The sequence below is a fragment of the Agelaius phoeniceus genome, chromosome 24 (genome assembly GCF_051311805.1).
Source record: "Agelaius phoeniceus isolate bAgePho1 chromosome 24, bAgePho1.hap1, whole genome shotgun sequence".
Taxonomy (NCBI): domain Eukaryota; kingdom Metazoa; phylum Chordata; class Aves; order Passeriformes; family Icteridae; genus Agelaius; species Agelaius phoeniceus.
The window spans coordinates 2,769,402-2,783,539 of record NC_135288.1 but is presented as its reverse complement, the minus strand read 5'-3'; the positions used below and the strand labels follow the sequence as shown (position 1 = coordinate 2,783,539).

The 14,138-nt window shown below is 64.1% G+C and overlaps 2 protein-coding genes across 8 annotated transcripts in view; both read left to right on the top strand.

Annotated features, from left to right (window-relative positions):
* Positions 1-3,254, top strand: part of USP48 (ubiquitin specific peptidase 48) — a 31,939-nt gene extending 28,685 nt beyond the window's left edge. For both annotated transcript variants that reach the window (XM_054648007.2, XM_054648008.2), the window contains 4 exons: positions 394-519; positions 1,383-1,431; positions 1,562-1,588; positions 1,681-3,254. In XM_054648007.2, coding sequence (XP_054503982.2) covers positions 394-519; positions 1,383-1,431; positions 1,562-1,588; positions 1,681-1,703 — 225 coding nt within the window. In that variant the 3' untranslated portion in view covers positions 1,704-3,254. The remainder of the gene's footprint in view (positions 1-393; positions 520-1,382; positions 1,432-1,561; positions 1,589-1,680) is intronic.
* A 1,037-nt stretch (positions 3,255-4,291) lies between these two features.
* Positions 4,292-13,029, top strand: RAP1GAP (RAP1 GTPase activating protein). 6 transcript variants are annotated; one of them, XM_077190164.1, is made up of 22 exons: positions 4,292-4,428; positions 6,003-6,179; positions 6,261-6,308; positions 6,420-6,458; positions 6,543-6,728; positions 7,524-7,618; positions 7,693-7,771; positions 7,898-7,951; positions 8,031-8,114; positions 8,194-8,294; positions 8,375-8,504; positions 8,938-9,093; positions 9,175-9,246; positions 9,344-9,430; positions 10,093-10,230; positions 10,868-10,936; positions 11,015-11,124; positions 11,207-11,278; positions 12,077-12,170; positions 12,254-12,335; positions 12,416-12,483; positions 12,563-13,029. In XM_077190164.1, exons 3-22 carry the CDS (start codon positions 6,270-6,272, stop codon positions 12,569-12,571), a joined length of 1,764 nt encoding a protein of 587 aa, XP_077046279.1. In that variant the 5' UTR covers positions 4,292-4,428; positions 6,003-6,179; positions 6,261-6,269; the 3' UTR covers positions 12,572-13,029. The 6 variants fall into 6 exon arrangements, with proteins under 6 accessions (XP_077046279.1, XP_077046278.1, XP_077046275.1 ...); XM_077190163.1 differs by having other exon boundaries at positions 6,266-6,308; positions 10,868-11,124; XM_077190160.1 differs by having other exon boundaries at positions 10,868-11,124.
* The last annotated feature ends 1,109 nt before the right edge of the window (positions 13,030-14,138 follow it).

Genomic DNA, 14,138 nt, shown 5'->3' with positions numbered 1-14,138 from the left:
TACTCTAAACCAATCCCAAAGTGCCAACATCACTGCAGAAAATGGAGAACAAGAAGAAGAAGGAGAAAGGCTGGACACACCCAGATTCCTCCATCTTGTCCCCATAACCCCCATACCAAAAATCCCAAAATCGACATTTTCACCCTGTGATCATTTTATTGTTAAACTGTTTGAAGCTCTGTGACTTTGATGTCCTCATACAAAGCTGGCAACTTGCTCCAGGGGTCACAATCAAACCCCAGGTGCTCTGGGCTGTGTGCCAGGGTCTCTGAGCCCCCTGATGGGGTCCTGGGCAGCTCTGGACACCCAGAGGGATGCACTGAGCTCTGACAGGGCTGGGTGCTGGGGTGGGAGGTGCAGCAGCTCCAGGGTGAGGTGTCCATGTGCCCCCAGATCATGCACGCCTTCTCGGTGGCCCCCTTCGACCAGAACCTGTCCCTGGATGGGAAGATCCTGAGTGATGACACAGCCACGCTGGGCAGCCTGGGAGTCATCCCTGAGTCTGTCATCCTGCTCAAGGTACCAGCATGGGGGTGGAAATGGGGACAAGGGAGCCAGCTCCTTGGAGGAGGAGGAGGAGGAAAGTCCTTAATTCTTTTGTCTTAGGGGAGGAAAATCCCTATTGTTTTTTGTTTTAGGGAAGAAAAATTCTTATTTTGTTTCAGAGGAGGAATATCCTTGGGTGTTTGAGGGGTTTTTTGGTTTGGTTTTTTGTTCTGGAGGAGGAAGATCCTTAATTTTTTTGTTTGTTTGTTTTGGAAGAGGAATATCCTTTTGTTTTGTTTTGGAGGAGGAAAAGCTTCAATTTTTTTGAGTTAGGGGAGGAAAATCCTCATTACTCTTGTTTTGGAGGAGGAGTATCCTTAATTTTATTTGTTTTTGAGGAAGTCAATCCTTTTTATCTTTGCTTTGGAGGAGAAAACCCCCCCTTCTTTTATTTCCAAAACTGCTTTGTAGCTGATTCTGCTGAGCTCTGTGGGTACCAGCCCATAACACAACTAAATTAGGGAGTGAGTCCTTGCATGGAGTTCCCAGTGTTTGGGCAGCAGAGCCATTCCCTGCTCCTGTCCTGAGCAGAGCTGTGATCCCCTGGATCCCTGTGCTGGTTCATCCCCTGGATCCCTGTGCTGGTTCATTCCCTGCCCCTGTCCTGAGCAGGGCTGTAATTCCCTGGTTTCTGTGCTGGTTCATTCCCTGCCCCTGTGCTGGTTCATTCCCTGGTTCCCTGTGCTGGTTCATCCCCTGTCCTGAGGAGGGCTGTAATTCCCTGGTTTCTGTGCTGGTTCATTCCCTGCCCCTGTGCTGGTTGATTCCCTGGTTTCTGTGCTGGTTCATTCCCTGCCTGTGTCCTGGTTCATTCCCTGTCCTTTGCTCCTCTCCAGGCTGACGAGCCCATCGCGGATTACGCGGCCATGGACGATGTTATGCAAGGTGAGAGGGGTGGGGAAGGGCTGCCCTTGGCTTGCTGGCCCAGGACTGGGCTTGGGAAGGTGGAACATGGGGATTGTGGCTATGGAATCCTCAGATCCACTTCTAATGCTTTCCTTCCCTTTCCATCCAGTTTGTATGCCTGAAGAGGGATTTAAAGGTGAGTCCAGGTGTTTTTTCCCCTTTGTATCCCCTCACATGAATCCCATCCCCTTTCCCTCCTCATCTGCTGGTGGTGTCTTTCCTTCCCAGGGACTGGTTTACTTGGCCACTGATGGTTTTCCAAGAGGAGCCACCAGAAGGGACGAGGATTTGTCACGTGGTAGGGCATTAAAAGAATAAAACCAGGTGGATACAGTACTTTTTGACTCTTCCAGAAGGCAAAAATCCATCGTGAGACGTTTGCTCCCCAAAAAAAAACAAAACAAAACAAATGCCTTATGTCAAAGCAGATTGCACTGAAGGACATCCTGCTTCAGGACCACGTTCCCGGGTTTATTTAACAAAGAACAGGAAGGTTGGGAAGTCGAGCAGCAGTTGGTGTGTGTGGCACAGGGGCAGCCCTGGGTGCCCCAGCAGAGGGGTGGTGCTGCTGTAGATCAGCCCACCCTGATCCCTCTGCAGGAACTCCTTAGGATAATCCTGTCTTTGATCCACTCTCACCCTTTCAGTCCAGCATGGGAGTACAGGAATTGTGACCTCGTGAGGAATGTCTAGCGCTCTCAGACAACAAAACTTCATTTTCTTAACCCAAAATGGAAGCTGGGATCTGCCTCCCAAGCCCTGCCAGGCCTGGGAGCCGCCCCCTCTCCGCATCCTTCTGCTGTCACTTCCACGCCTTGGACAATCCAGTAACCACCTGGGCTCTGGGAACTGTGGGTTTTTTTAGAAATTTGGGATATTTTAATGATTCTGGAGAACATTTTCCTCCAGTCTGGCGCTGCTGGGAGCGTTCCTGGCTCAGGGCAGTCAGAGCTGGCGAGGGGCTGCGGGTGGGTGCTGAGTTTCCCATGGGAAGAGGTTCTGTTACTCCTCTCTCCTCATTTTTCAGCAATGCACTAATTTCTTTCTTTTTTTTTTTTTCCTTTTTTTAACATCTCCCAGAAAACTTTTCTCTCCATTACTATTTAGCAGGAAATAGTATCCCACTTCCAGACTGATCCACACTGGGCACTGCCAAGAGATCTCTTTAGTAGAGATCCCCTTCCTTTCTAAGCTTTTCCTTTGTTTCTGCAGAAAAATACAATGCAGAGATCACATCAGTTTTATTTTTTCAACGTTTGCAGAAATTTGGGCTGCAAGAAGAGGATGTGGGCCACAAATTCCATGCCCAAAACCCCAGTAGTTTTGATTTCCAGGGTTTTATGCAAAGAATTCCAGCTGCTTTGCCCAGCAGTGCCTCCCTCCTTTGTCCCTGCTGGGTTTGGGGGTGAAACTGCAGCATTTGAGGGGCTCTAAATTTCCTAAAAAGTGATGTTTTGGGGCAGTTTGAACCCCTGGATTCTTTCCCAAGCTATAGACATGGCAGATTCCATGCCAAAGCCACAGGAGGCTTTTCTTCCCAACCTGAAGCACTCGCTTGTGTACATATTCCTTGGAAATTCCATCTTTTCAAGTTGCTGTTAATTTTTTTAATGTTATATATAAAAAAGTCTCTTCCTTGAGCTTACACTGTTGTGGGAAGGAGCCCCGTGGGGTGTTCAGGGCTGTGGCGGTTCCGGCAGCGCCGGATCCTGCGGAGGATGCAGGTGCAAGGTGTGAGCCAAGGCCCCGTTCCTGGTTTGTCTGTTACTGGCAAATATTATCGGATTAAAGTTGTCATTGGAGCTGTGGCAGCCTCGTTGCAGTGCAAGGTGGAGGTGATTATCCCATAAATCTCACTTGGAGCTGTCCCACAAAGGAATGTGGGCGCTGCAGGGTGGGGTGGGAGCAAGAGGGACTCTGCTGGAGCAGGAGTCCCCCCTCCTTTGCACAGGGAGGGTTTTATGGAGCTTGGGCACAGCATTTGGTGGCCCTGGCCCTGTCACATCAACCTCTGTCCCCACCTGGGGGGGTCCCTGCTCTTCCTTGGGGCCCTCCAAGCCAGGGTGTCCCCCTGAGCCCCTGGGGGAGGCAAATGGGTGCTGGAGGTGGGGAGAGAAGAGACCCTTGGGGGATAGGGGGCACTGGGGATGGGCACTAGAGATGGGATGGGAATGGGGTGGGAGCTGGGGGGCCGTGGGTGTGGGGGGCTATGGGTGGGGGTCCCAGGTAGGGATGGGGGGCTGCCCTGTGTGGGAGAGAGGAGGGGTTAAGGTTGGGGGGTACTCTGGGTACCAGGAATGGGGAATTATGGATGGGGGGGGTTCCTGGGGGACCAGGGAGGGAGAGGTAGGGGAGGAGGAGCTTGGGCAGCGGGGATGGGGGTCCCTGAGTCCCAGGGCGGGGGGTCATGGATGAGCGGGGTCTGCCGGGAGCCAGGGCTGGGAAGAGGGGATGGGGGAGGCAGCTCTGGGTCCCGGGGAGAGAACGGGGGGAGCCTCACGAGCCGAGGCTGGGGGGAGATGGGGGCGAGGGGCAGAGCCGTGCCCGGGTACCAACCGCGGGCAGGGGATGGGGATGGACCGGGGGGACAGGGACACGTTTGGGGGGACAGGGACACGTTTGGGGGACAGGGACACGTCTGGGGGTCCCCCGCTCTGCGGGGCGCTGGGGAAGGAGGGGACACCCCGGCAGTCCCGGGGGTGACATCAGGGATGGAGCGGGGGATCCCCAGTTCCGGATCTCCGTTCCCGGTGCCGTTTTCCCGGTGCCCGTGGCCGGCGGTCCGTTCCCGGTGCCCGTGGCCGTTCCCCGCTACGGTGCCCGGTTCCCGGTACCGGCTCCCGGTCCCACCGCCCCCGGAGGGGCCGCCCCGCCCCGCCGCACGTGACGCTGCGCGGTGGCAGCGAGCGCCGGGGCCCCGCTCGGCTCCGCTCGGTACCGGCCCCGCTCCGGGACCGCCCGGCCCCGCCGCCCCCGGTAAGTGCCGCCCTGCGGGGAGCGGGCAGCGCGGTCCCCCCGGAGATGCCCCTCGGGGGATGTCCCCTCATCCCCGCCGCGGCACCGGGGGGTCCGTCCGCCCGTGACCTTCACCGCTGCCGGTACCGGGGGAGGGGATGGGGGGGGAACGCTCCGGGCCTGGGGGAAAAGACCCGGGGTGGGGGCGGCGGCGGGGGGAGGAGCCCCCCATTGACCCCCCCAAATGTCCCCTCCATAATTGCACCCTGACACTTGCCCCCCACCAAACCTGCCCCCCCTCCCGGGTACCCCAAACCTGCCCCCTCTCGTGCCCCCCATCGCCTCCTGCCCCTGTTCCAATCTCCCCGCTCTGACTCCCGTGTCCCCCCAAACCCAATCTCCCCCCCCAGTCTGGCCCCCACATTTCGAACATCTCCCCCCCCCCCCCCCGTGCTCCCTCCACCCTCCCGGGCCAGAGCCCCCCGTGGGTGTGGGGGGGCGATAGGGGAGCCCCCCGGGCTCGCCCCCAGCCCGGCGGGGTCACGCAGCGGCCCGGGGGGTGCACGGGGCCGGGTGGCGATGTCGCATTGGCACGGGGACACCGGGGTCACACCTTGCACGGGGACGGGTCCCACCTGCACCGGGGCTGTGCTTGGCTGCGGTTGTGTTTGCACGGGGCCGGGTCACACCTGCGCTGGGGCTGGCTTTGCACGGGGACGGTGACATTTGCACCGATGTCCTGTTTGCACGGCGACGGTGACAATTGCACGAGGGTCCCTTTTGCACCAGGGACGTACTTGCACGTCATTGTGTTTGCACAGGGCCGGGTCACACTTGCACCGGGGCTGTGTTTGATGGGGACAGTGCCATTTGCATGGGGCCGGTGGCGTTTGCACGAGAACGGTCACATTGCCACGGGGAGAGCGACATTTGCACGGGGCCGGTGACACTGGCACGGGAATGATCGCACCCGCACCGGGAGAGACCCTGGGCAGGGGGTCGGTGCCACTGGCACGAAAATGACCGTGCTTGCACCGCGCCAGTGACAGTTCCACGAGGGGGGGTGGCACTGGCTCGGGGTCAGTGACACTGGCGCGGGCGTGATCACATCTCACGGGGTGGGTGACACGGGCACAGGGTCGGTGCCACTGTCTCGGGGTCGGTGCCACCTCACGGGGTGGTGACAGCTCCTGGGGTGGGTGACACCTCACGGGGTTGGTGCCACTTCCGCGGGGTCAGTGCCACCTCACGGTGTCGGTACCACCTCCTGTGGTCGGTGCCACTGTCGCGGGGTCGGTGCCGCCTCCCGGGCTCGGTGTCACCTGGCGGGGTCGGTGCCACTGTCACGGGGTCGGTGCCACCTCCCGTGGTCGGTGTCACCTGGCGGGTTCGGTGCCACCTGGCGGGGTCGGTGCCACTGTCGCGGGGTCCCGGCGCTGTCCGTGGTGCTGCCCCGCGCCGCCGCCTCCCGCCGGCAGAGGGCGCCCTTCGGGAGGGGGGGGGGGGGGTGGGGCTGGGGGGCTCCGGGGTCCCCGCGGTCCCCACGCGGTGACCTCGCCCCGCCGCTCCCGCCCCGCTGGCCCTCGCACCCGCAGGGTGGCACTTGGCTCGCTGCCATCATCAGTTGGCTCCAGGGGTCGCGCTGCTGGCCGGGCGTCCCGGAGAGGGGCTCTGGGGGAGCTCTCGTGTCCCCAGGAAGCGCCATGGGACCCCCTGGACGCCCTCACACCACCTAGACCCATCTCCAGCCAGCAGCACCTCCCAACCCCCAGGTAAGCACCCGAGGGTGCCCCCCACCCTTGGGTGCCCACCCAAGGCGGGCAGACAGGCACCCAGAGCCCCTCTCTCGCCAGGGCAGCAGGATGGCCCAGCAGCGCCATGCCATCCCCCCACCTCTCAAGGTAGGTGTTGTTGGCGGGGGGGGGCACGCAGCCAGCAGCACCCTGGGGTGCCACCATGGGCATCTCCCGTCCCACCGCCCATGGTGGCCGTCACCGCTCCGTGTCTTGCAGACGGAGGAGGATTACATCCCCTACCCCAGCGTGCACGAGGTAGGGCAGGGGGCTGAGGGGCAGTGCCAGGCTGGGCTGGGCTGGTGGGGGTGCCCAAAGCACCCACCATGGCTGTGGGCGCAGGTGCTGGGCCGGGAGGGGCCGTTCCCCCTCATCCTCCTGCCGCAGTTTGGGGGTTACTGGATCGAGGGCACCAACCACCAGCTGAGCGGGGCCCCCGACTCGCCCCCCACGCCGGTGCCCGGCACCCGGGCAAAGCTGGAAGGCAACCACACGGCCAAGATCTACCGCAAGCACTTCCTGGGCAAGGTGAGGCCCTGGGGGGCTGCAGGGCTGGGGGATGGCCCGTGGGTGTGGATGGGCAGGAGCTTGGAGACCACAAACTCAGGTGTTCCTGAATGTGGGTGGGAGTCCCATGGGCCATGGACATGGGGGTTCATGGATGTGGGCATGGCAACAGTGCTTGGGGTGGGTTCTCCATGGGAATGGAAGGACATGGAGACCTCATGAACACAGGGGCTTTGGCATGTGGCTTCTTGTGGGCATGGGTCCTCCATGGGGTGGGTGGAAGGAGGTTGGTGTTGGGTCTCCATGGGCAGGAGAGCCCCTGGCACGGGTGCCCATGGAATGGGTTCTCCACAGGTTTGCATGGACATGGGGCTCCATAAGTTTGTGTGTCCTGGATGGCCCAAGGGGTGTGAGGCTCACTGAGTGTAGGTGCCCCATAGGTGGTACCTGACCTGTGGGTACAGGTGCTCATGGACACGGGTGCTCCATGGGGATGGGATGGGATGGGTGCTTTTGGGTGTTAGGATCCCACGGATATCGGTGTCCCATGGGTGCTCATGGACACAGATGTCCCATGGGTGTGGTGCTCATGGGCCTGGGTGTCTGATGAGTGCTCATGGGCATGGGTGTCCTACGGATTTGGATGCTCATGGACACGGGTGGACACAGATGTCACATGGGTGTGGGTGCTCATGGGACTGGGTGTCCCATGGGTGCTCATGGACATGGCAGTCCTATGGCTGTGGGTGCTCATGGACAGGGGTGTCCCATGTCACAAGTGCCCCCACCCTGAGCGCCCTCGGCTCCTTCCCCCAGGAGCACTTCAACTACTACTCCCTGGACCCGGCGCTGGGACACCTGGTGTTCTCCCTCAAGTACGACGAGCAGGAGCAGCTCCACCTGCTGCTGCGGTGAGCGGGCTGCGGGAGGCACCCCCGGGAGCCGCCTGCCCCGGGGCTGCCCTGACGCCCTCCTCGCCCCGCAGCACCCGTGCCCGCACCCTGCACGATGTGGTGCCCATCTCCTGCCTGGCCGAGTTCCCCAACGTGGTGCAGATGGCCAAGGTGGGTGCGGCCCCACCCCCCAGCAGCACCCATGGGTGCCCCCAGCCCCGGGCCCCCCAAGGCAGCACCCATGGGTGCCCCCAGCCCCGGGCCCCCCAAGGCAGCACCTCTCCCTCCTTCCCACAGCTGGTGTGTGAGGATGTCAACGTGGATCGCTTCTACCCCGTGCTCTATCCCAAGGTGAACGGGCTGCAGGGAGGGGGCACCTGGGCACCCCTGGGTGCCCCTCCCCACCTTCTGACCCCTCCCCACCCCGCAGGCATCCCGCCTCATCCTCGCCTTTGATGAGCACGTGCTCAGCAACCACTTCAAATTTGGGGTCATCTACCAAAAACTGGGGCAGGTACGGGGTGGGGTGGGTGGGGGTCAGGGTGGGGGGAGTCCCTGGGTGGGTGCTGGCGCCCATCCCCGCCCCGCTGCAGACCTCCGAGGAGGAGCTTTTCGGCACCACGGAGGAGAGCCCGGCCTTCGCCGAATTCCTCGACGTGCTGGGTCAGCGGGTGCAGCTGCGGGACTTCAAGGGGTGCGTGAGGGGATGCCGGGGGGGGGAGGACCCTCGGGGTCAGGGTGCTGTCTCACCCACCCACCCACCCACGCACGCAGGTTCCGAGGGGGGCTGGATGTGACCCACGGACAGACGGGCAGCGAGTCGGTCTATTGCCACTTCCGTGACAAGGAGATCATGTTCCACGTCTCCACCAAACTGCCCTACACCGAGGGGGACGCCCAGCAGGTCAGCACCCATGGGGGCTGGGGGGGTGAAAGGAGGGGGGGACACTTGGGTGCTTGAGAGCAGGGGGTGGCCCTGGGCACTTCTATGGGGTGGAAGGGATGTGGGGGCTTTGGGGATGTCCCATGGAATGGAGGGGACTCCTGGGTCACCCATGGGGGTGGTGGTGGGGCCCAGGAGATGGCAGGGCACTCATGGGTGTGGGAAATATCTTTGGGATGCAGAGGGCTGTTAAGGCACCCATGGGTGCCAGGGGGGAGCTGTGGGATGCAGGGGGCTGGTGGAGCACCCATGGGGCTGGGGTGCATCTCTGGGGCACAGGAGCTTTCATTCCTTTGATGCCCCCGGTGTGACCACCCTCTGTCCCTCGTGTCCTGCTGTCTCCCCCCATCCCCAATGTCCCCCGTGTCCCTCTGCACCCCACCCGTCCCCACAGCTGCAGCGGAAGCGTCACATCGGCAACGACATCGTGGCCATCGTCTTCCAGGATGAGAACACCCCGTTCGTCCCCGACATGATCGCCTCCAACTTCCTCCACGCCTTCGTGGTGGTGCAGCTGGAGCAGGGGGGCGCCCAGGGCACCCTCTACAAGGTACCCCCCCGTGCCTCAGTGTCCCCGTGCCCGTGGGGGCCCGTGGGGTGTCCCGTCACCCCCCCCCCCCACCCGCCACAGGTCTCCGTCACCGCCCGTGACGACGTTCCCTTCTTCGGCCCGCCGCTGCCCGACCCCGCCGTCTTCAGGAAGGTGAGAGGAGCCCGTGGGTGCCACCGGGGAGCCCCTGGGGACCCCCACGTGCCCACCCACCCACCCACGCTCCCCCCGGGCCGCCCGCACCCCGCAGGGCCCCGAGTTCCAGGAGTTCCTGCTGACCAAGCTCATCAACGCCGAGTACGCCTGCTACCGTGCCGAGAAGTTCGCCAAGCTGGAGGTGTGGGCACGGGGCTGCGGGCACAGGGCACTGGGGGCACCCAGAGGGGCTGCGGGCACGGGGCACTGGGGGCACCCAGAGGGGCTGAGGGCACGGGGCTCTGGGGGCACCCAGAGGGGCTGGGCACGCCGTGGGGCAGCAGGAGGCTGTGGATGCGGGTGCGGTGGGTGCCGTGCCCGCTGTGGGGCCCGCACACACCGTGGGTGGGCAGGGGCTGTGTCCCCATCGGGGCAGGGCAGTGGTGCCCGGGTACGGGGTGTCTCGGGGGTGTCTCACGGGAGGGGCATCAGCGCGGGGGGCAGCCCCGTGTGGGTGCAGCGCTGGGCTGTGGGCGCAGCAGCCAGGGATGGGTGGCAGCGGTGGCCTGGCGTGGGTGGCAGCGGTGGCTGCGGGGCGCTGTGGGCGGCATCGCGTGGGTGCAGCGGGGCGAGGGCTGGTCCTGCGTGGGTGGAGGGTGTGTGGTGCGGGGGTGGGTATCTGGAACGGCGCAGCCGTGGGGCGGGGTGCGGGCTGGGTGCGGGGGTTGAGTGCGGGGCTGGGTGCGGGCTGGGTGCGGGGCTGGATGCGGAGCTGGGTGCGGGGGTTGGTTGCAGGCTGGGTTCGGGGGTGGGTGCGGGCTGGGCGGTCTCGCGTGGGCGCAGCAGTGCGGGGCTGGCGCGCAGGAACGGACGCGGGCGGCGCTGCTGGAGACGCTGCACGAGGAGCTGCAGGCGCGCAGCCAGGCCATGCTGGGGCTCAGCCCCGACGATGAGCGCCCCGACAACGGCGGCGCCGCCCCGGGCTTCTTCGAGTCCTTCAAGGTGGGGCGCGGGGGTCCCGCACCCCCCACACCCCCGCACGCAGCACTGCGGGGCCAGGTCCCCTCCCCGGGTCCCCGCCCAGGACACGCCCCCTCGGCACTGGCCACGCCCCTGTATTGACCACGCCTCTTTGCTGTGACCGCGCCCTGGCCTTGGCCCCGCCCCCTGCGCGCGCAGCCGATCTGCGGGGGCGTGGCTGAGGCCACACCCCACCCCGGCCACGCCCCTTTACGGACCAGAACGACCCTGTGACCGCAAGCCCCGCCCCGTCCCTGAACGAACCGCGCCCATATAGGCCACGCCCCCTCGTCGGCATAAGCCTCGCCCAAATTACTGGCCTCGCCCCGTGACTTAAGTCCCGCCCCTCATTAAAAGCCCCTCCCATTTCACCTTTGGCTCCGCCCCCTCGGTCCTCTTGTTGCCCCCCCCCCCCGGTGCCCGGTTCCTCCCCCCAGGACCCGGTTCCGTCTCGGTACCCGGCTTCCCCCGGTGCCTGGTCCCCCCCCTCGGTACCCGGTTTCCCCCCGGTATCCGGGCTCCCCCCGTACCTGGTCCCCCCTCCGGTGCCCGGTTCCCCCCCGGTGCCCGGTTCCCCGCACCCCGTGGTCCCCGGTCGCTGACCCGCTGCCGCCCTCAGTCGCTGCTGGTGCCCGGGAGCCGCCGGGGACGCCGCGGCAGCGCCATCGGGCTGGGCTCGGTGGAAGAGGTGGGTACCGGTACCTCGCTGTCCCCACTCGGTGTCCCCCCGGTTCCCGGTGTCCCCCCGGTTAACGGCGCCCCGCAGGCGCTGCTGGTGCCCGGGAAGAGCCCGTCACGGCGGCGGCCCGGCCCCCTCGGCTCCCGCCGCTCCAGCGCCATCGGCATCGAGAGCATCCAGGAGGCGCCGGCCGGCAGGTGAGCGCCGGTACCGGCACCGCCGCTGTCCCCTCCCGATGTCCCCTCCCGATGTCACCTCACTGCCGTCGCCTCCCCGCAGGGACGGCCCCGCAGCCGCCGACGGCTCCAGCTCCACACACAGCTCCCCCGAGAGCCGCCGGAACCCCGACAGGTCCCGCAGCTGGCACCGGGATCGGGGACACGGGGACAGGAGGGCACTGGGGTGGGAATGTTTGGGGACTGGAGGACTCTGGGATGGTGTGGCAACGGGACAGGGTGGCACCAGGATGGGGTGACTCCAGCAGCAGGTGACATGGGGACTGCAGGACACTGGGATGGTGCAGCCCAAGGACAGGGTGACACCAGGATGGGGTGGCACAGGGATGGGCACTGGGACAAGTGAAGGTGACACAGGGAGCGGAGGGCTGGGACAGTGAAGGAATGCAGTGGGCCAGAGTGACGGCTGGGTGGGGCGGCACCGGGACGAGGTGGCACCAGGATGGCTGGCACAGGGACAAGCGGGGGACAAGACAGCAGAGGGACAGGGTGTCACAGGGACAGGTTCACTCGGGGTCTGTATGGCACAGGGACAAGGTGGCAGGGGGCTGTGGGGTGGCACTCGGGTGGCTTGGATGCAGGTTGGCATGAAGGTGGGTGGCACAGGGACACATGGCACGGGGATAGGTTGGTGTGATGACAAGGGACATGGGGACAGGATTGCATGGGTGGGATGGGGTGGGGACAGGGTGGCACAGGGATGGGATGGGGTGGGGACAGGCTGCCATGGGGATGGGACATGCCGGGGCTAGGGTGACACGAGGATGCAGTGTCCCGGACGGGGTGGTGTGGGGACAGGGTGTCCCGGGGCCAGCGCAGCATCTCAGCGGGCCACTGTGGTGGCCACGAGGCGCGGTGCCAGCCTGTTGTGGCCTTGGGGACCGTCCCTGGCCTTGGGGACTGTCCCTGGCAGGGCCGAGAAGCCGGAGCCGCCGGATTTCTCCCGCTCCTCCTCCAGCGCCAGCAGCTTCGGCAGCGCCGCGGAGGAGCCCGGCGAGCCGGGCCGGGTACGGGGAGCCCGGGGGCCGGGGGGGTCCGGGGGGGCACTTTGGGGTGGGCAGCACCCCCTGACCCCCCTCCTCCCCCTCAGGAGAGCCGCTCGCCCTCGGGGAGCCACCGCGACGCCTTCACGGACACGCCCTGGCCCGATGACCCCCCCGGGACCCCCCCAGGTAGCCCAGCACACCCAGCTCGGGGCGCCGGGGGGCCGGGGGACCCCTCGGGGTGCTCACGGTCCCCCCCTTTGCCCCAGGCCGCCGCCCGCCTGACCCCCCCTGCCCTGAGATCAAAATCCAGCTGGAGCAGCCCCCCCAGAACCCGGTGAGGCTGCTTGGCCCCCTCCACCCTGCAGTGTGGGGGTGCCCACACCGGGGCGCCCCCACTGATGTCCCTCCCACAGGGCTCATAGTCACCCCCCCACCTGCGGGGGTGTCACTGCTTCACCCCCCTCTGTGTGCCACCCCCGTGCCAGGAGCTGAAGCCATCGTCCCCGGTGCAGGATTGGGGGGACCCCCAACAAAAATTGGGATGCGCCCCCCCCTCCAGACAATCTCTGTCACCCCAAAAACCCTTTGGGTGAGGGGGTGATGCACCACAAAGGGGCCTCCCCTCTGCCGTGACCCCAAAATGAAGAGTGGGTCCAACCCCAGCATCATCCCCTCCCCCCAAAAAACCAGAGGGGACTCAAATCCAGGGTAACCCCAAAGTGGAGCTCCCTCTCCCCCCTTTTATTTTAAGGGACAAAAGTTCCGGAATGTGCTGGAGGCTGGAACTGGGGGGAGGGGGAGGAATATTTTTTCACACCCTCCCAAACTGTGTTTGTGTTTCCCGTGAGTCCTGTATAAAATAAAGGTTTATTTATCGCTACAGTGGGGGTCGTCTCCAACATCTAGGGGCTCCCCAAAACCCCAAACCATCAGTGGGGGCTGTAAAAGCACTCATTTTGGGGAGACATTTAGCCAAATCTTGGGGTTTCACAGCAGCTGGGCTGAGCAAAGCCCTCCTTTGATGGTGCCTATTTTTGGGGTGCTCTGAGTACCCCAAAATACAGCAGGCAGTGCCCTCAGCCCCCCCTCCCCGGGTGCCTCTTTCAGCTCTGCTGGTCAGCCCGGCGTCAGGAGCGGCTTTTGGCCCCGGCCCCGTGGCCAGCGGCGTCCTGCCAACCCCCCGGCCAAGGCAGAGTGGTTCCCACCCCCCTGAACCCCCAAAAACCACGCGGCACCCCGGGAGTGGTTAAACATAGCCCAGGTTCTGGGAATGCCAGCAGCTGGCCCTGCTCGGGATCTGGCACTGCCTGGGGGGCAAAGGGAGGGTGAGAGGCCCCCAAATCCTGCCCTGCTGAGGTCAGAGACCCCAAATCCAGCCCTGACAGGGTTAGAGCCCCCCAAATCCAACCCTGCCAGGGTTAGAGCCCCCCAAAAGGGTCAGCACCCTCGAAATCCAGCCCTGCTGAGGTCAGAGACCCCAAATCCAGCCCTGACAGGGTTAGAGCCCCCCAAATCCAGCCCTGCCGGGGTCAGCACCCTCAAAATCCAGCTCTGCTGAGGTCAGAGCCCCCCAAATCCTGCCCTGCTGAGGTCAGAGACCCCAAATCCTGCCCTGCCAGGGTTAGAGCCCCCCAAATCCAGCCCTGCCAGGGTCAGCACCCTTGAAATCCAGCTCTGCTGAGGTCAGAGCTCCCCCTAAATCCTGCCCTGCAAGGGTTAGAGCCCACCAAATCCTGCCCTCCCGAGGTCAGCACCCCCCAAATCCTGCTCTACCAGGGTCAGAGCACCCCAAATCCTGCCCTGCTGAGGTTAGAGATCCCCAAATCCAACCCTGCCAAGGTTAGAAACCCCCAAATCCAATCCTGCCAAGGTCAGAGCCCCCCAAAATCCAGCCCTGCTGGGGTCAGAGCCCCCCAAATCCTGCCCTGCCCGGGTCAGAGCCCCCCAGATCCTGCCTTGCTGAGTTCAGAGCCCCCCCAATCCATCCCT